Below are 19,962 nucleotides of genomic sequence, written 5' to 3' on the forward strand. Positions count from 1 at the left end.
GAACATCTGGGGTTCCAGATAAACAAAACGAAATCCAGACTTATTCCGGAATCTCGTTTTCAGTGGCTAGGAATCCAATGGATTTGTCCTCCCACAATCTATCAATTCCAGTGGTCAAACGGAAAGAAATAGCAAAATCTGTCAGGCCAATTTCTCAAATGCAAACAAACGTCAAGAAGAAACCAGGAGAGAATCCTAGGGTCTCTTCAGTTTGCTTCAGTAACAGATATCCTTCTGAAAGCAAGGCTGAAAGATATAAATCGAATTTGGCGGTCAAAAGCAAACTCCAAAATAGCGAGACAAGTTGTCAGTAATTCCACAGATCCTCCGCAACCAACTACGGCCTTGGTCAAAAGTAAAGAACTTAGCAAGAAAGTACCCCTTCAATATCCCCTCCCAGTGTTAACCATTCACACGGATGCATCCCTGTCGGGTGGGGGGGATACTCTCAGTTCAAACAGGTTCAGGGGACTTGGTCAGTTCAATTTCGCCAGCTCCACATAAACGTGTTGGAAGCAATGGCAGTATTTCTTACTCTGAAGAGACTGCTTCCCCCGAAGAAGTCTCATCTAAGGCTAGTTTTGGACAGTGCAGTGGTAGTTCATTGCATCAACAGAGGAGGGTCCAAATCCAAGCATGTGAACCATGTCATGATAGCCATCTTGCATTAGCAAGCAAACACAAATGGCATCTGTCTGCCACTCACCTGGCAGGAGTAAGAAATGTGATAGCAGACGCCCTGTCCCGGTCAGTTCCTTCCTGGAATCAGAGTGGTCTCTGGACGTCGGGTCATTCCAGTGGGTAAGCCGGAGAGTCCCAGGTCTCCAAGTGGATCTCTTCGCCTCACAAGCGAACCACAAGCTCCCTTGCTATGTGGCCCCCAACCTGGACCCTCTGCTTATTCCACGGACGCCCTGTCGTTGGATTGGAATCAGTGGAGGAGAATTTATGTTTTTCCTCCAGTGAATCTTCTCTTGAAAGTCCTAGACAAACTAAGGTCTTTCAAAGGGATAGTAGCTCTGATTGCACCGGACTGGCCCAAGAGCAACTGGTATCCTCTTCTTTTGGAATTGGGTCTCCGACCTCAACGGATCCCCAATCACCCAAACTATCACAAATCAGTACAAATGAGGACTGTGTTCGCTTCCTCAGGAACTCTCCAGACCCTAACTTTATGGACTTCATGAAGTTTGCGGCTAATAAAGATGCTGACATTGATCCACAGAATATTCTCTTCCTAGAATCAGATAAGAGAGAGTCAACCATTAGACAATATGACTCAGCTGTTAAAAAATTAGCATCTTTCTTGAGAGAATCGAACACTACAACCATGACAGTTAATTTCGGCTTATATCCTTTTTCAGATCCTTATTTGAAAAAGGTTTAGCAGCTAGCACGATTACCACTCATAAGTCGGCTTTGAAGAAAATCTTTCAAGTAGGTTTTCAGATAGATTTGACTGAATCTTATTTCACATCTATCCCTAAAGCCTGTGCTAGACTTAGACCTTCTCAGAGGCCTACTACAGTTTCATGGTTCTTAAATGATGTCCTCAAACTAGCTTCAGATACTGACAAACTCATCTTGTACATTTATAATGCTCCTGGAGGAAGACACTATTCTTATTAAGCCTAGCCTCAGGAGCTAGAATTTCAGAACTGTCGGCTCTATCCAGGGATGCGGGTCATGTGGAATTCCTCCCATCAGGAGAAGTTCTACTTACTCCGGATCGTAGCTTTTTAGCCAAAATGAAGATCCTCTTGCAAGGTGGCTCCTTGGAAGGTTATCCCACTTCCACAGGATCCTTCTCTCTGCCCAGTATCAACTCTTAGAGCCTTTCTATCTCGCACTTCTTCTAGATCCTCGGGTGCTCTCTTTTCATGAGAGAAAAAGGGTGGTACTTTGTCAGTTAAGGCATTAGACAGCAAATCCTTTACTTCATTAAACAAGCCAACCCTGAGTCATTCCCAAAAGCACATGATATCAGGGGAGTAGCCACCTCAATTAATTATTTCCAACATATGAACTTTGAGGATCTTAGAAAGTATACTGGATGGAAATCCCCGACAGTCTTTAAACGGCATTATTTAAAGTCCTTGAATCTTTAAAGTTTTCAGCAGTAGCAGCGGGAAACATAGTTTCCCCTGATACTGCTTAGTAGTTGTAGTATTGATCCAGTCTCCTTTCTACCTACTTCAACCAACAAGCCTCAACCTATCGTCAGGCTACTCAACATCATAGCCTTAGCCGTTGTATCTCTTATAGTTTGTCCCTTATTTTTTTGCTAGGGACAACCACCCTTGTACTGATATGTACTCCAGTGTTCTACCCTTATTTTTTTTATGCTAGGTAGGCCACAATATGTTTGTATAAATTCTCCATTGGGTTTGTGATAAGTTTCACTCACAATTGTGTTTGTATATATTTGAATTAATTGTATTAAATTGTATTAATGATGGACTTGAGTGTACCCCTACCCTTATTTTTTATGCTAGGGTAGGACACATATGTATATAATTGTATTTATATATTCTAATTAAGTAAAAGTCCAAAATTTCCTTATTTTACATGCATATTTATATTTTATTAAATACCTTTAAGTACTTTAAGTTTACTAACATTCTGTATTGATTATTGTAATAAGTTAGTTTAAGTGCTTATTTTGTATGCTGTATCTGATTTACTTATATTATATCCATCATTTTAATCTGTTTTTCATTATTTCCTTTTCATCTTGTCTGTTTCTCTGGTACTCTTTCATAGGCCGACACGAGCTGAGCCCAGAAAAGGGATTTTGACGAAGGAAAAATCTATTTCTGTGTGATTGGCTCGTGTCGCCCTATGAAACCCATCCCTTTTTATGGTTTGTTTTCCCCCCCGTTGCAGGACAAGATGTATTTATGTTTTAATTAAGGATGTCCGCTAGGGGCGCTGCTGTCCGTGGCGTCCTCTAGTAGTAGTAGTAGAGGCTGCATCGCCCGTTGTATCAGCTCTCTCTTGGGGGGATTTTGATAGGGAAGTTCTAATTGGTGTTTGTCTCGTGGTAGTGTTCCACACTGTAGTTCCGCCCCTATATCATACCGACACTTCTTTTTTAAGAGTGAGCGAGTCAGTTTTACTGACATTTTCTTAATTTTGTTTTTCTCTGGTAATTTTTAGGCTAATTTTTACCTAGAAAGAATGATATTAAGGATACTTTCATAGGGCGACACGAGCCAATCACCAGAAATAGATTTTTCCTCGTCAAAAATCCCTTTCTGGCGATTGGCTCGTGTCGCCAGCGAAATCCCACCCTACCCATCCCTTCGCCCAAGATTGTCTGCTAACTTCAGGATGGCCACCAGAGGCGCAGCAGTCGGCAGCATGGGATGGAGTAGTAGTAGTACGAGCTGCTCACTCTGTGGGTCGGCTCCCCTCTTGGAGGGATTTTGTAGTGGGAGATTTCTATTGGCATTTGGCTCGTGGTAGTGGTCTCACTCGCCTAGTGTTCATACCGACACCCTCCTGGAGGCGTGAGCGAGTCAGTTATACTGACCTTTTTCTTTATTTTATTTATTCTCTGGTATGTGTTAGTACATTTACCCTAGAAATAATAGATTAAAGGATATTTCGCTGGCGACACGAGCCAATCGCCCAGAAATAGATTTTTCCTTACGTCAAAATCCCTTTTTTCCTCTTATATGCAACCTGCAATACAGTATGCTACAGTAATGGATAATAACTTTGCTTCTCCACATTTTTCTTAAACATATACTACTGTACTAATATAACTTTTTTCTCACTTACCTATGTATGGTCCCAAAATGCAAATGCCCACCAGCCTTCTAAAACAAGCAAGGAGATTCACAAGTTCTCCTCTTCCATCTCCTCCTCCAACACTACTGTTTGATCAAGGTCCTGTACCTCTTTGATGTATAAAGGTCTGTTGCTTTGCTTTACTTAAAGTACAGGCTGTCCCCATTTAATGGCAGGGGTTTCGTTCCCAGCCGAAGACTGATACCCGAACGTCATCAATAACCGAACACCACAGTAATTATGGTAACAAATGGCATTTATGATACCTAAGCACTGATCGGTGCAGATAAACAGCTTACTGACGGTGATAAACTGCTTATTGGTGCTGAAAATCTGGTTAACGACGTCGTTAGCCAAGCATTGTAAAACCAAAACATCCTTAACCAATGCCACTGATAAGCGCACGCTGCTTGTACAGTATTTCGTTACAAGTTTAGTTGATTCTAAATATGAGGATAACACTTACCATTAGAGTACAAAGAGGATGCTTTATCACTGTTGATATTTCATCTATGATTACTGTAAAAAAACTTCAAATGCAAATTTGTAGATGTTGGCAATATATTGGGCTTGTTATAACCTAAATTTTGGTCCCACCAATGAAAGCAAAGGGTGTGTTCATATTTATACACTAATAGGCACATGATTGCATTTATCTTTTGGGTTGTACAAATAAAAAATGACAGAATACAGTAAAAATATAAATGAGAAAAGAAAAAATATACATAAATGAAAAAGTGAAGGATTGTGTTACTCTATAGGTTTTAGCGTAAGCATTACAGTGATACCAAAAACTTATGCGAGGTTAGATTCCAGACCCCCAAGCACAAGTCAAATGTTAATGTAAGTTTGACACAGTCTCTTAAAATGCTAATACAGGCAGTCCCCGGGTTACGACGGGGGTTCCGTTCTTGAGACGCGTCGTAAGCCGAAAATCGTCGTAAGCCGGAACGACGCTTGGAAATATGTCTTAAACTAATAAAAAGTTATAAAAACCTTACTTGTAATCCTTTGGTTACACTACATGTCGTTTCCTGTAGTTTTATGTACAACCTGGAGTTATTTTCATAAAAGAATGCTGGTTCTTGAAGGTAAAAACTATTGTAATCCTCTGGTGACACTACATTCTTGAAGTTTTATGTACAACCTGGAGTGATTTTGCAAAATCTTGAGGGCTACAAGAACAGCTGATTACTATTTACGTATCATATAGACTAATTAAAGTAAATGTATCTTTAAATAGGCTTATATATTAGTATCAACAAAACATTTCCTGCCATGAGTCAGAGGCCAGTTAATGGGAACGAAAAACATTCTCTGTCCTATCTGTTCAGAAAATAAACGTTACGTCAATCCCCGAGACCATTGTTGCCAAAGCGTCTCTCTCTCTCTCTCTCTCTCTCTCTCTCTCTCTCTCTCTCTCTCTCTCTCTCTCTCTCTCTCTCTGATCAAATTACATTGGAAACTTGACATACGATTGCCCTAATATACAAATGTTTTGAGATATAACAGAAAATTTGCAAAAATACAAGCTTTGATATACAACGAAATATTTGAGATACGATTTTGCGATGAGTGTTAGTTGTATAGGCGACCGATAAATGGCGTTCAGTCTGTTTGTTTGTTGGTGCTGCATGTTAACACGTCGTTGTTTAGTTCGTTGTATTTGCGCCTATTTTTCGTGTTATTTTGTCTATTTTATTATTAACCATGGGTCTCAAAGCTAAAGACAAAGCAGGTGATAAGAAAAAACCAAGAAAATGATTTCGATGGAAGCAAAACATGAAATTATAGCAAAGCATGAACGTGGCGTTCGTATCGTCGATTTGGCAAATGAGTATGGTTGAAATCCTTCTACAATATCCACGATCATCAAGCAGAAGGAAGCTATAAAAACCCCCGAGACCATTGTTGCCAAAGCGTCTCTCTCTCTCTCTCTGATCAATTACGTACTGGATAATGTCTCTCTTTGGATACTTCGATTTTGCCAAATATTGAGGGCTACAAGAACAGTTGATTACTATTTACGTATCATATAGGACTAATTAAAGTAAACGTATCTTTAAATAGGCTTATATTATTAGTATCAACAAAACATTTACTGGCATGAGTCAGAGGCCGTTTAACGAAACGAACACTTCTCTGTCCTTAACTCGGAGCGTCGGAAGACGCTCTCTCTCTCTCTCTCTCTCTCGCTCTCTCATCCCTCTCTCTCTCTCTCTCCTCTCTCTCTCTCTCTCTCTCTGATCAAATTACTGGATAATGTCTCTCTTTGGATTACTTGGAATTTGCGTTCGTAACTAACCAGAAACTTCGTTTTGGTTATTATTACTGGAAACAAGCAATGATTTTTTCATTATTTGCGCTTTTGGACTGTTATATGTAAACTACTAGTATATTCATTCGCTCGGAAACTAGTTCCGCATATGAGGCGTCACTAAAAAACATAGAAAAATCAACATAACATAAAAAAGTGTCGAAAATCATCATAATCTCAAAATTTTTGTTGTAATCTAACCAGAAACTTATTTTTATTAATATACTGTGCTAAACTATAAAGGATTTTTATCATAGTATGCGTTTTTTTTAAAAGCTCGTTAACTCGGAGCGTCGGAAGACACCTCTCTCTCTCTCTCTCTCTCTCTCTCTCTCTCTCTCTCTCTCTCTCTCTCTCTCTCTCTCTCTCTCTGATCAAATTACTGGATAATGTCTCTCTTTGGATACTTGGAATTTGCGTTGTAATCTAACCAGAAACTTCGTTTTGTTATTATTACTGGAAACAAGCAATGATTTTTTCATTATTTGCGCTTTTGGACTGTTATATGTAAACTAGTATGTATTCATTCGCTCGGAAACTAGTTCCGCATATGAGGCGTCACTAAAAAACATAGAAAAATACACAGATATCAACATAAAAAGTGTCGAAAATCATCATAATCTCAAAATTTTTGTTGTAATCTACCAGAAACTTATTTTTATTAATATACTGTGCTAAACTAAATGGATTTTGTTTTATCATAGTATGCGTTTTTTAAAAGCGTCGTTAACTCGGAGCGTCGGAAGCGTCAGCGTCGATAACCTCGGAACAAGCGTCGTAACCCAGGACGAATTTTTCCATTGAATATTTAAGAAAAAGCGTCGTAACCTCGGAACGTCGTAAGCCGGAACCGTCGTAACCCGGGGACCGCCTGTAGATGCTTATTTCTAGTTTAAATAATATGACTTAATTAATCATGCTCCCAAAGTATTTAGTTAACTTATAAATTAAAATAAAGTTACGTACTGTAATTTCCTTTACAAGTTAGCTTATAAATTATCCTTAAAAAAGGAATAAATGGTTGTAAAAACAGTACATATCACAGACAGATTTGTCTCTCTCCCCTTCTCTATGATCTATCCTTAGAAATCTTGTCACAACCTCACTTTTAAGAACTTCTTTATTCTGCTATCTTTCTCTCTAAATAGGACAAAATCATGCTCTCAAATAATTTAAGTTTCATTTAAGTTAGCCTAATACCATAGTGTAATTCATATTTTGTTACAGTACCGAGGAGAGAGAGAGAGAGAGAGAGAGAGAGAGAGAGAGAGAGAGAGAGAGAGAGAGAGAGAGAGAGAGAGAGAGAGAGAGGGGTTGACCATAAGGAGAGGGAATTATTTATGAATTATTACGGAGACAGAGAGAATGTTACATGTTACATATCAAAAGATGGAGATTCATGATTTATGAGAGAGAGAGAGAGAGAGAGATTAAACTTTGACACTGTTAGCAACACTCAACTTCCCTCACATGTCAAGTGAACTGACAGTTCCCTTTCAACCCCTTCCCATCTAAGTCACAAGATCAGGGACGACTTGGAATATAATGTATTTTTTATTTTATATATACTAATTAACATACAACTGCATAATAAACCTCTGTTATCAGAGAGAGAGAGAGAGAGAGAGAGAGAGAGAGAGAGAGAGAGAGAGAGAGAGAGAGAGAGAGAGAGAGAGAGAATATTACTATGACCTGCTGTAGACAACACTCCCCCCCCCTTGCTATCACATTTGACTGATTTATTTAGCTTCCAGCAAGTTAATAAACATGAAGGAAATGTTTTATTTATTTAGTTTTTTTTAAATGTGTACCACATACAAATCCTGTAATTACAGAATCCACGAACACTTATAAAAATGCTTAAAGCTGACTATTTTGTTAGTTCAAACTCAAGAAAACCTACTAAAAATGCTTATACGTACCTGGTTTTCTTAGTAGTCTTATCACAAAAAAGTGTATTTAATCATGAAATTGATATGAAAATACAGTAAACTTGTGGATATTTCTCATAGAAAAATACTACGAATACGCGAATTTCCCGTGAATAATAAATAGGTATGGTTCATATAGAAATCCGCTAATATGTGAGTTTGCGAATGTTGAGAACACGAATACAGGGATATACTGTATTATTATTATCATTATTATTATCATTATTATTATTATTATTATACTAATATTTTAAAATTAGGCCCCATTATAAACTAAGTGTTTTTTTCTGCCTAATGACTTGAAGGGACTTGCTTCAAATTTTACCGCTTATTCTACAAATAATATTGAATAAACACAAGTCCTGTATCAGTCTTCTTGGAGATCTAAGCATTTATTAAAATAAATAAATAAGCTTCCAAAAAACAGCAAAAGAGCATTTAATTTTGGACTCAAAAAATAGAAACAATCAGAAATATCTGGATTTCTGAAGCCTATATCATTATAAGAGGTTTTATAACACTAGAGAAAATGGGATGCATATTCTAGTTGGGGAACAATTACTTTGGATCAATTTTTTTCATATTCATTTTCCATTTTTTTTTATTTGTCGTTCACAGTGCCATAAAAGCGATGAACAAAGTTGTCCATGAACAAAGTTGTTCAAGAACCAATCTAAACATTTGTTGTAGTAATAACGTTTCAAGATATGTTAATTTACACATAAAACGGTCCAAAATACTAGCGTTATATCTCAAACTTGATCCAATCTAAGATCATTTGTAAACTCTTACGTCTTTTTACAATCTGTCAGTCAGTGCCGTAGAAGCGATGAACAAAATTGTCTATAAACCAATCTAAACATTCTCTTTTAGCAATAATGTTTCTAGAAGTGTTTGCAGTCAACCACCCCTAATTGCATTCTCAAGATTCGCAGACTTACTTATTTGAGGATTTTTTCTTTTGAGCCTATCTATTAATTATTCACGAAAAATTCGGCAACTCGCAGCCTTTTCTGTCGATAAATATTCGTCAATTAGTTTATTTTTATGTTATTTACATGATTAAATGCATTTATATAATAAAAAAATTATTGACTAATTTTCAAATATTAATATTGATTCATACTGTATGGAGGAGTTATGGAGTTCTATTTGACGTGAGAGAGAGAGAGAGTGTAATTGGTGGTTGGATGGTTAACGACTGAATTGGATGTTGGTGAGTTCTGGGTTGTCTGCTGGTGCTGTTGGAGTTTAGAGTTCTGTTTTTTCTGTGAGTCTTTAGTCAGAAGCTGTGATAATCAATAGTGTTGGCAGTGGTCTGTGGAAAGTGTTGAGGTCATTGAAGTTATTTAAGTAGTGTGTTATTGGTTTGTTGCTGGGTTTGATATTGGTTGCTTAAGAGTTGTTGTGCTATGAGGTTTTTGTTGAGTTGCATGTGAGTTTCTGTTGGATTATATGAGAGTTGTTATGGCTGAGGGTTGTTGTTGGTGTTGTTAGTGGGTGTGTGTGTTTCTTTTTTTGTGTGTTTTTTTTGCATTAGTAATTGTTTGTGCAGTGGTCTTGTGCTGTGGTTGTGTTCCTTGTTTGTTGTTGTATTGTTGAGTTCCTTGTTGTTTGCTGTGTTCTTGAGTTGTGGTTGTGTTCCTTGTTTGTTGTGTTGTTGAGTTGTGGGGTTGTGGTCCTTGGGTGTTGTCTAGTTGAATTGTGGTGTTGTGGTTCTTGGTTGTTGTTGTTGTGTTGTTGGGTTGTGGGTTGTGGTTGTTTTTGTTGTGTTGTTGGGTTGTGGGTTGTGGTTCTTGGTTTTTGTTGTGTAGTTGGTGGTGTGACCTTGACCAGCAGACAGCACAGCATAGCCTGGAGTATCTGGAGTTGGGTGAGTACACATGTTTGTTTTTGTTTTTTTTATCTGTGTGTAGGTATAGGTCAATTGTCCTGCTTGTATTCTGTAGTGTAAAGAGGAAAGTGTGACTAAGGGTGGGTTTGGCAGCTGGAGTGATTAGGTTTATGTGGGGGGGATTTGCCCGGCAGTTTTAAGCTTGTGATCCCGCTGCATTATTTTTTGGCGCCCGAACAGGGACTGTTGGTGTGGCAGCTGCAGGACAATTGGGGTATTGAGTTGTGTGACTGGTGGAGAAAGTGAGGATGGAAGGGTTGAAGGAGATAGAAACGCTGAAGGAGCAGCTACGGTTGGTGGGGAAAGCTAAGGAAAGTTTGGAAGTGGAGAATGAAAGTAGTTACACAGCTTTGGTTTTAGAAACTATATCTCTGTAACTTACTTGGTAAGTTACATACATAAAATAAACATTTACTAAATATATAACTGAAATTCATCCATTGTTTCATGAATTTTGAGAGCACCTCCAATCTCACCATTCTTTGGGAAACATTCATTAATCTGCCTATAAAGATATTCAATTGTAAAAATTTGCCATTTCATATAATACGAAAACTATAAACGAACAATACCCTTCACCCTTCAGCTGCCCAGAGAGCATTAAATAATTTGAAATGATACTGTAACATGAGAAACAGCTTACTGCTACTTGAACCTCCTAATGACATAAGTAGTTGGCCAACATATCCCAAGCGAATAATTTTTTTCCCATGCATTAAGCACCTGATAAATAGTCATGTGGTAAGCAATACATATAATATATAGGAATACATATATCAATTTTTAAATTTTGGGCTTTGGGTGAAAACGTTCAAATAAGGAGCTAAAACTGCTATTCTTTTTACTCAAAAAGTGGCAATAGTGATGCTGATTAAAAATACGCCAAACCATGATAGCATCCATAACACTGAACACTTGATTATAGAGATTCAACCTGTAGTAGAAATCTAAAACATGGTCTTTGAACATACGACCTGGAATAATTTTCAAAAATTAAAACCCAAGTTTGGACTCGCACAATTTTAAAGAAGACTTGAAAGGTGTAGACTTGGACTCTCCTAGTCTTAGGAAGGCATGGACTTTGAATCTGCCAAAGCCTTGGAATCTGTGATTAGATAGGCTACAACCATGGTAGAAATACATGAAAAAACTTTTCTCTAAATCTCCGATTAACCCTCTTACGCCGATTGGACGTATTAAACATAGAGTCAAAATGTCTCCCGTATGCCGATTGGACGTATTATACGTCGACTCAATAAAGTTTTTTTTAAATTCGCGGAAAAATACTTATAGGCCTACCAACCAAAAACTTTTGAATCACGCACCTTGGGGGATGCTGGAAGTTAACGGATCAACGCGTTGTCTTGTTTACAATCGTTACGCAGGCGCGCAAGCGCATATTTCTTTCTTATCGCACTAAAAAGTATCAGTGACACATCTCAAAAATTATTTTGTCACTTTGACATAATTTTTACACCGTTTTAAATTATTCGTTACATGCAGTATTATATATGAAAATGTGCGGAATTTTATGCAGAATACAACAAAAAAATACTTATGATTGTTGCTTTATCAGTTTTGAAATATTTTCATATAAATAACAATAAGTGCAAAAATTTCAACCTTCGGTCAACTTTGACTCTACCGAAATGGTTGAAAAATGCAATTGTAAGCTAAAACTCTTATATTCTAGTAATATTCAATCATTTGCCTTCATTTTGCAACAAATTGGACGTCTCTAGCACAATATTTTGATTTATGGTGAATTTATGAAAAAAAAAATTTTCCTTATGTCCGCGCGGTAACTCTTCCGATAAATTTTTTTGTGCGATTGTCCTAATGTTTGCACCATTTTAAATTTGCTGTTACATAAAGTTTTATATATGAAAATGTGCGCAATTTCATGCACAATACAATTAAAAACAAGCCATGGTTGTAGCTTTCATCAGTTTTGAAATATTTTCATATAAATAACGATAAGTGCAAAAATTTCAACCTTCGGTTAAATTTGACTCTACCAAAATAGTCAAAAAACGCAATTGTAAGCTAAAACTCTTATATTCTAGTATTATTCAATCATTTACCTTCATTTTGCAACAAATTGAAAATCTCTAGCACAATATTTCGATTTATGGTGAATTTATGAAAAAAAAAAAACATTTTCCTTACGTCCACGCGGTAACTCTTCTGAAAAAAATCAGAAGTTTTTTCGTGCGATTGTCAAAATGTTTGCACCATTTAAAATTAGCCGTTACATAAAGTTATAAATGAAAATGTGAGCAATTTCATGTAGAATACAACAAAAAATGATTGAAGGTTGTAGCTTTTCTCTTTTTTGAAATATTTGCATATAAATCACGATAAATAGAAAAAAAACAACATTCGGTCAACTTTGACTCTACCGAAAGTCGAAAAACGCAATTGTAAGCTAAAACTCTGAAAATGTGCGCAAATTCATGAAGAATACAAACAAAAATATTAGAAGGTTGTAGCTTTTCTCATTTTTGCAATATTTGCATATAAAAATATATATATATGAAATTTCGATATTCGGTCAACTTTAACTCGTCCGAAATGGTCGAAAACTGCAATTCTAAGCTAAAACTCTTACAGTATCATAATATTCCATCATTTGTCTTTATTTTGAAACAAATTGGAAGTCTCTAGAACAATATTTAGATTTATGGTGAATTTAAAAAAAAAAAACATTTTTTTATGTCTGCGCGTTATGAATTCATGCATCATTTTGTGATAATATTTTTTCTGTGTTACTTTGATCGTTTTACAATGTGTTAGATATCAAAATGATTGCAATTTAGTGTACAATACAACAAAAAAAAAGTAACTCGTTAGATTTAACCGTTTTTCGCACAGCTCGATTTGAATACAATTATGTATGAATTTTTTTTTTTTGTCGTTACCATATATTGCATTATCTATATATGATAATGATATTTTTTTTCATTTCTGATGGTTGCATACTAAACTTCAGGCAATGACAAAAAAAGGAGCCAAAAATGAACTCTTAATCTTGAAAACTAAGCACGCTGTGATTTTTTGAAAAAATTATTTTTTTCCGCTTCCGCGCTCACTCCAAACCCGCCTTGGCATACGGGAGACGTTTTGGTTTTTTGGGCTTAGGCGTAAGAGGGTTAATACTAGAGGAAAGTCCTGTATCCCCTGTACACGAGATATAAGATTAGAGTATGCAATTATCACATATTTGTATCGTATGATAAAATACAAACATATTGTTTATGCATCTTTTCCATGGATCTTTTAAAAAGTTATGCTTTACTTCATTGCATCCAATAGTATTATATGTATTTTCATATTACTAGTATTTATTTGTAATATAAAAAAATATAAACATAGCAATCAATGTTTTGGTTTGGAAATCAGCTGAGGGCAATTGCAAGTTGAGTTTGTTTAGCTGTATTAAACTCAAATCAAGAGCGAATTTCTTGTTCCTAGTTAGCGCAAATAAATCTCAAAATACTCTATTTATATGGGACAAGAGGAATCTTGAGGGAGTTCAACTCTGAGACTCCAGAGAGTCAAGAGAAAGCCCATAAGAGGACAAGAGGGCCAGAAAGACGTCCCTCGATGATGACCCCAAAAGTCCAAGTACTTTTGTGAACAGGATTGCAATATATGATAAGATCCCAGGGTGGTGTACAGGCACCTTATGGGAAAGGTGGGCATTGCAAGACAAACATAGCCCCTGATAAGGAGAAGAGGATCCTGATCCTGAGTCAGGTGAAAACCACCTGAGGGCGAGGGCAAGAATGCCAAACCGCTGCAGAGGAAATTCTCACAGCAAACAAGGATAACTTATGAGAGAAGCACAACAAGGCATCTAAAGCCAGACCATAAGAATCCCTTTATAAGAACAGATTTTCAGTTATGAATTCCAGGCATATGGACTGCACCTACAAATTCTAGCAGTTGGGATAACAGGACATGTCATCTCAAAAGGACATGTCAGAGGGCGTACAAAGCCCGCTGAAGTGCCAAGGCAGTTTGAAAGCAGCTCAAAAAATGGAAAGTGAGGCTGGGACAGCCACTATCAAGGAGAGACTCAATGATCCTTTGAAATCTGGAACAACAGGAGTCAAATAGCAAAATAGAACAATAAGCTCTGTTGTTATGGGAGCCTGTTTCTTTACAGAAAGCCTGAAGAGAGGGCAGAATGCCGACTGAAGACCACGGCAGACAAGACCCCATTACCTTGCTTAACCATGAGACTAGTAAAAGGCAGATAGAAATGGTCTGTTATCGAAGCAGCAACTGTGTCATGACCATCGTGAGCTGCCCTCTCTAAGGTATGTCTGATAATCAGGTCTTGAGGAGATGCAGCAACTAAAAGGAACTTCACAAAAATTATGAAAAATGTTGCTCTAGAAGTTTCTTGTAAAAGATGATGACACAGCCAGAGCAATCAGAACAGGAGACTAAAACTATCAAAGGTCAAAATGACACTGATGCCATCCCTGGACTGGAGGGTGAGCAACAGACGACCACGCTGCTTTGGAGAACAGAACCCGGGGGTTGGGGGGTGGGCCCTTTGCCAGTCATTGCAACCCCACTCACACTTCAGGACTGCATTGACCTATACGAGAAGGAATCACTCCAAAAACTGAATTTATGATAGGCTGATAATGAGAGCCCTTAGCATTTAAGTTGTCTGGCTGAATAAAAGCATGGCTGAGACCTTATACAATGTCACAAGCAAAGAACTTGACCACTAGATTTTGCAAAATAGTTTTGATTTCAGTAGTGTGACCATAATTTTCATATGATATGAAAAATGCCCAGAGATCTTGTTACCATGGCGAGAGGTCCCATACATAGTATTTGTTGAACATATATTTGCAGCTATTATGAAGCACAAAACACTCAACCTTCTAGGAACCTGTACCTGGTGGGCTGATGCCTTGCCTTCCACTTTAAAGTTATTCAAATTTAGGATAGAAAAAAAATTGTTTTTTTTTTTACTACTATTGTACTATACTTTTTTTGCCTTGACCATATGAATAGGTGCCCACCCATTAACTATTATATAATATATTTAAATGTCCAGGAAATGAACATGTAGGTAAGATTACTGCAAATTTTTATTGATTAAAGTCCACTTCCTAGCACTTATAATAGCAACCACTAAAGTACAATGAATCTTCCTCATACGTACCTTATTATTAAGTATTTTGCTACAGTCACTAAGCAGATTTTGTGTGGTGGAAATATCCTTATCCTCCATGCATTGGATACCTTCCTCAGTCACATCATTACTACTGCACTCTCTGAGAGAAAAAATTAACATCATTCATTATATATATAGTATTACCAAATAAATTAACAAAATTAATTTCAAAACATTACTGAATTCAACTGTTCTTTTATATACTTTACCTAAAATTCTTTTAAAATGACATTTTTATAAAAAAAATTAGATTTTGAGGTTATAGTCGGCAGGGGTAAAGAAAAGCTGAAATTCCTTGTAGCCCAACAATTTCAGCCTCCCCTGGCCCTTATTGAGAGCAGTTTAATAAACAGCTCTCAATAAGGGCCAGTGGAGGCCAAAACTGTTGAGCTAAAACGAATTTCAGCTTTCTTTTCCCCCTATGGACTATAACCGCATATACCTAGCTTTGTGAAAAAGGACGACTAAAACCTCATAAAATTATATTTTATACAATACTTATCAAGTAATTCCTTAGATAATAATTATGCTCACATGGTATCCTAAATTCAAAATTTTTGGTAAGGTGGCTGTTGCCAAGAGGGGGAGTGACAGACCCTGTCCACTGCAACAGGTGCGTGAAAGCGACAGTAGCCATACGGCGTCATTCTATTCATTGCTGCAGAATCAATGAAAAATCAGAGGGGAGGAGGATGGGCTCTGATTTAGTAATTACTTGGTATTATATAAAATCTAATCTTATTATAAAAATGCCATTTTTATACAAGTAACTTACCAAGTGATTACTTAGCAGAATCCCACATTGAAATAGAAAAAGTGGCTAACCCTAAAACAGTGCTTGTTGCTTCCTTACCTGGTAAGAGGACTACAGCCTTTGGTTAGTGCTCATCTTAACCTTGTTGTGGTGCAGCAGTGTGCTGGGAATCGCCTTTAGGTCAGTGGGAGTCTTGCAACGGAGGATATGCCTAATTGCTCACAAGACGTAACAAATGAAAAAATTTAGCTTTGCCCTGGATGCAGCACCAAAACACAAACCAGACCAAAACCTGTCAACAACTCTTGACAATAAAAACACAACCACTACCCATCTAACGAACTAGTGGGTACTCTGGGTAGAACATACCCTTGCTCCCCAAAACTCGACACCCTTACAACATGGCGAAGAGACAGAAGATAGACTGTGTCCCTCCTATACTTCTTCCCCGAATTCCATGCCGGCCACTGCCGAAGGACTGAGGGTACTGCAGTTTTCAAATACTGTTTCCACTTCTTTCAAATAAAGAGACACAGAGATCAACTTGCACCTCCAATATGTTGACTGAAGAATGGCTGAGAGAGATAAATGATGTTTGAAGAAGAGAGAGGTTGCTATTGCTCTGACTTCATAAGTTTTAACTTTGATCTAGGAAAAAGTATTTTCCTGAATCTGGGAATATGCTCTGGATATCCGGTCTCTAATACAGAATGAAAGGGAATTCTTAGAAAGTCTATGTAGGAAGTACCTCAGGGCTCTGACTGGGCAAAGAATCCCTTCCACTTTGTCTGGGCTCAGGATATCCATTAAATTCTTGATATGGAAGGAGCAAGACCATGGCTTAGCAGGATCCTCATTCTTAGCTAAGAAACCCAAGGTGAAAGTGCAAACTGCATTGCCTTGGGAGAAGCCTATTCTCTTGTTGATCACATGTAAGTCACTTACATGTTTAGTCATAGCCAGGGCTACTAAGAAAAAGTCTCTTCCATAACAGGTTCTTGAGAGAAGCAGAACTGAGGGGTTCGAAAGGAGGGTCTGTAAGCCACGCAAGGATTACATCCAAGTTCCACACACTAGATTCAGCTTCTGCTTGGAGGTATTGAAGGACCTAACAAGACCATTAAGATCCTGGTTAGATGAAAGATCCAAACCTCTGTGCTTGAATATTGAAGAAAGCATTACCCATATCATTTAACTCTTGAGAGCCGGGATAAAATTATGCAGCACCCCAAGCCAGGTAAACTTTGAGGTCAGCCAATTTAAGAAAAAACATATCGATGGAAAAAGGAAGATATGCAAATGCACATGGTGTAGGAAAAACAAATTTCTAAAAAAATTTCCTTCCTTCTACGAAAAAGTGAAAATGACTTTACAACCCTTTGGGGGGGGGGGGGCCCTCTTTCTACAAGACAATTGTAAATTTTAACAAGTCATACAGTTTTTTTCTAATAAATAAATTCATTTTATTTTGTAAAATTATAATTTCAGCTTATACAATATCAAAACAGATAAAGAACTAAAACCAGACACAAATTCTGAGCATATTTGATGTAAAATATATTTACGTAAATTTGCTAAGATTGAAGATGCAGTAACTTTTTTGGATCATACATGTGTAATATTTCTTTCTTTGCACTTCTTTTTGCAAAATTACAATAAAAACTGACATACTATCATAAAAAGATTAAGAAAACTAAAACCAAGAGCAACCCTTTGGTTATATTTATGAGCAAATGTTATATAATAAGACATAATGTGAGAGAAAGAGGTAGTACAGTGGTCCCCCATACGGGGGATGGGTACCATACCCCACACGAATAGCTAGAACCTGCGAATAGTTGAATCCCCTAAAAAACTTTTAAAATTGCCTATTTTGTTAATAAAACTCAAGAAAAACCAACTAAAAATGTTTATAACTGGTTTTTTAATAGTTTTATCATAAGTGCATTTTATGATGAAATTGATAAAAAAAAAAAAAAAAACAGGAACTTCTGGATATTTCTCATAGAAAAATACCTTGAATAGGCAAATTTTCCGCGAATAACCCTTCAGAGCCAGGGTAAAAATTATATGTTCCAGAGAGAATTTCGCAAATACATACGTCAGCGAATACAGGGGGTTCACAACTAGCTCATGAGCCACCTGCTTCTTGATTTTACCCAGTCTAAAAGTTGCCATTAGTGACTTTATGGGCTATAGAAGCAATGGCACCTCTTTCTTACCTAATTTCCCCTAATAGACAGCGCATAATATTGTTACTCACCGTGAGTAAATCTGTCAATGACCCAAAACCTTTTATTGCTACTCATGAGAGTATATCCATCCATTAAGGGTTAATGGTGGAAGAGTTAAAGGTTCACAGAGGTCTTCAAATACAGCAGAAAATCAACAACCTGAGACAAAGATGTCTCAAAAGATGAGATGTGTTGCCTGAGGCACCATCAACTGGTAGATGTTGCAAGTAGACTGGTGTCTGCACTTTGCAATAGCTTCTGCAGTTGCTCATGAAAACCTTTTGCTCAGAGGAGTTTCCTGACAGTTTGAAGACTGTCAGAGTGAGAGTGGATAATCCTTGGTGTATACCTCTTGAAGTGCAGATTGTTTTAGTAGCCATGGTTTTGGGGAAACAGCCTAGGTAAGTTTATCAGAAGACGAAGAAGGTCCAAGAACCATTCCTTCTTGGGTCAGAATGGAGCAACGAGTGTCATCGAGACATTGTGGTGAGACACGAACTTGTTTAGCACATCCCTGAATAAGCTGAATGGAAGGAGTGCATAGAAATCCAGACCCAACAAATCTAACTGCATGGCATCCGTCACCCAAGCCAGGGGATCTGGGGCTGGAGAGCAGAAGTGAGGAAGACTACTGTTTCTTGAGGTGGCAAATAGGTCTATGGATGGTTTGCCCCACAATCTCCACAGGTCGATGCAAATCTTGTTGTCTAGGGTCCATTAGGTAGGAAGGACCTGCTTCTGATGGCTGAGTTCGTCCACCACGACATTTAATTTCCCTTGAATGAAGTGAGTGACCAAGGTCACTTGATTCCATTGGGCCCAAAGAATTGGAGAACTCTTGTGTGCAATCTTGCCCAAGGTGCCAAAGGTTTTGATTGATGACAGAGTCCCTAGAAGGCTTATCCATTGACAGGCAAAAGAGAGAGGACTTGTGAATCATCTGTGGCAGTTTGCAACTCTCTTAGGGGATGGAAACACCTGAAAGGTCCAAGAGTTGAGAATCATCCTAAAATAAAGAATCTCATGTCAGAACCAACTGGGATTCCTGGAGATTTAGAAGAATTCCTAGATCTTGAGAGTTGTAGAGTTGTTTGAAGGTCCCTTATGAATTTATCCTTTGAAGGGGAACAAAGAAGCAGTCGTCCAGAAATAAAAAGCTGATGTTTATGCCAACTAGATCCAGCCATTTGGTGAGAGGCAATAGGACTCAAGAGAATACTTGAGGGGCTGTGGAGAGGCCGAAGTACAGGGACCAAAAACTGATAAGACTTTCCCTTGGAAGATGAACAAGAGGTACTTCATGGAGATTGGATGAATGGGGATATGAAAATATGCATTTTGCATATCCAAAGTATCGTCCAATCGCTCAGATGAATGGAGGCCCTAACTGACTGGCTTGTCTCCATCCTGAGCTTCGTCTTCTTTACAAAACGATTGTGGGCACTTACATAGAGTACTGGCCCCTAGGCCCCTAAAGCTTGAGAACTACAAAAAGGCGATGGTGGAGAAACCCTGAGAATGAATATCCTCTACTTCCTCTATAGCTTCCATCAGGAGAGAGGATACTTCCTTCAAAGGGCCAAATTTCTCTCCATGCCTCTTGAGTAAGCGGTCAAGGCAATAAGAGAGAAAACTAAGGGGAGGGGGTCTCCAAAAATGGGATGCCGTAACCCTCCCTTAAAACCCTGATGCTCCACGGATCTGCTCCCTTGTGATCCCACTTCCCAAGAACAAGTGAAGTCTGGTTCCTGCTGGGGCACGAAGGACTTATGCTTCAATTCTTGGAAGGGAGCTTGGAGGAGGAGTGCTTCTTGGAGGGTCTGGAATGAACTGC

General features: G+C 37.8%; 1 protein-coding gene across 1 annotated transcript in view; it reads right to left on the minus strand.

Moving 5' to 3' along the window:
- LOC135218082 (zinc finger protein 516-like) overlaps positions 1–18,221 on the minus strand; it is an 82,878-nt gene extending 64,657 nt beyond the window's left edge. Inside the window, exons 1-2 of the mRNA XM_064254225.1 lie at positions 18,158–18,221; positions 15,129–15,238 (exon numbers count right to left, since the gene is read on the minus strand). Of these exons, the coding sequence (XP_064110295.1) occupies positions 15,129–15,238; positions 18,158–18,221 (174 nt within the window). The remainder of the gene's footprint in view (positions 1–15,128; positions 15,239–18,157) is intronic.
- Between the last annotated feature and the right edge of the window lie 1,741 nt (positions 18,222–19,962).

The sequence above is a fragment of the Macrobrachium nipponense genome, chromosome 9 (assembly GCF_015104395.2).
Source record: "Macrobrachium nipponense isolate FS-2020 chromosome 9, ASM1510439v2, whole genome shotgun sequence".
NCBI classification, from domain to species: domain Eukaryota; kingdom Metazoa; phylum Arthropoda; class Malacostraca; order Decapoda; family Palaemonidae; genus Macrobrachium; species Macrobrachium nipponense.